General features: G+C 40.3%; 1 protein-coding gene across 1 annotated transcript; it reads right to left on the minus strand.

Moving 5' to 3' along the window:
* Window positions 1-289: 289 nt before the first annotated feature.
* LOC119429624 (olfactory receptor 142-like) lies at window positions 290-1,221 on the minus strand (the record flags this gene model as incomplete). The annotated part of the gene is made up of 1 exon (XM_037697219.1): window positions 290-1,221. A coding segment is annotated over exon 1 (932 nt), but the record flags the coding sequence as incomplete, so codon positions are not given.
* Window positions 1,222-1,884: the final 663 nt, after the last annotated feature.

Consider the following 1,884-nt stretch of genomic DNA (forward strand, 5'->3'; position numbering starts at 1 on the left):
GGGCAATGAGTGGGGAGAGTGAGGGTGGAGGGAGGTGTGGGGGTTTCACCTTTTCCACCCACATTTTGATGTTCACAGTACCGGGAGGTGAACCTAAAACTTTCTGCTCACAAGCCCATCTTCTAACCTCTGCGCCACCACTCCCCCATTTTGATTTTCATGATTGAAATAGTCTGAAACCGGATAATTATTAAATCAGTCAACAAAAGATCTGGATTCACACATCAGAGGGTGGTTCTTTTGACATAACTCTCACATATGAAGAAACATCAGGATCTGTCAGTTTTACCTTCTGAGCTGCTTGTTGTACCAACTTAGTCTCAAAAAGCTTCTACGCACTTCAGTTAAATTAAGACCGTATATGATAGGGTTCAAAAGAGGGGGAATAATCAGAAACTGGATAGCCATGAAGTTTTTCAAACTCTGCTCTAAATATTTGGACCCGAATCGACCGTACATGAGGTCAAAAAGAAGAGCGGCAGTGACATTAACCAGACAGAACAAATGTGGTGCGCACGTCTGCAGGAACTTCTTCCTGCAATCCTGATACTTTAAAGAAAACTTTACCAACTGCACATAGGAACACATAACGTAGACAGCATGGAGGAAATACAGAAGTGTAACACAATATCCAAAAATATTATTAGACATGGTTGAATGACATGACAGCATGAGGACAGACCAGTTATCACAATACAGTTTGTCTATGTGGGAGCCACATAATGTCAGCGTAGCTGTCAAAATCACCCCAACAGACAGACAGCTCAATGGCACAAGTCTGGAGAAACACACCAAAAAGACAACCCATTGTTTTGTCATGATAACATGGTACTGCAGAGGGCGGCATATAGCAAGATATCGGTCATAGGCCATCACAGCCAGGATAGAGAAATCAGTTGTTGCATAGGAATAAATAAAAAAGGCCTGCAAGAGACAACCAGTGTAAGATATGACATAAGTGTTGGCCAACAGGTCGAAGAGGAACTTGGGGTGAAAGGCTGCTGTCCCACAAAGACTGTTGAAGCACAGGTTACACAAGAAGATGTACATGGGACTGTGAAGTTTTTCTTCAAGTATGACTGTAAAGATGAGAGCCACATTCACAAACAAAATGGCACTGTAACAAAACAGGTTTAGAGAGAAGAGTGTGACTCTGTATTTTGTTGTTGTGTCCTTCAGGCCTGACAATGTGAATACCTCTACCATGGTTGCATTGATCATTATTTATCTGCCTCCAAAAATATCCTCTGAGCAGTTATCTCTGTCGGTTTGTTTTTCACATCTCCATGTAAGAGTCAGAGATGAGATGATGAAACGTCTCGGCTGCTGAAAAGCAGTCCAGCAGTGTGAACTCTTTTAATCCTTGCTAAAGGTTACGACATCACCACTCACAGCTTCATCTCCAGAGCTTTTTTAATCACACCTGAGACAATTTGATTTTATTGAAGGTGGTGAGCAAAGAAGAGCTCCTGAAACAGTGTGTTAGTAGTACAGCCACTGATGTCTCCATCATGTCTTCATGATAGTATAAGGTTCAATGTTCAAGGTTCTTTATTGTCACTTGCATCACATGTGGTACATGAGATGGAACAAAATTGTGTACTCAAGGTCCCAAATACACTAAAAAATAACAAAAATATAAAGGATAAAAACAGTACACAAGGATCTAAGATATACACAAAACAACAATAATATAGTATACTGTAATAGGGTGTATTAAATAGCAGCCTGAACATGACTCTGTTGTGAGCAGATGGGTATGAATATAGCAACTTAAGGCAAGAAATCAGCAGCATTGATAATCAGCAGCTCAGATAAAGTGACAAATTTCCAAATAGTGGCATTACAATGATTTTTCTTGTTAAGGATTTGAGTCTCATAGCT

Source organism: Nematolebias whitei, unplaced genomic scaffold, assembly GCF_014905685.2.
Source record: "Nematolebias whitei isolate Nwh7 unplaced genomic scaffold, NemWhi1 Nwh_scaf_3923, whole genome shotgun sequence".
NCBI lineage: Eukaryota > Metazoa > Chordata > Actinopteri > Cyprinodontiformes > Rivulidae > Nematolebias > Nematolebias whitei.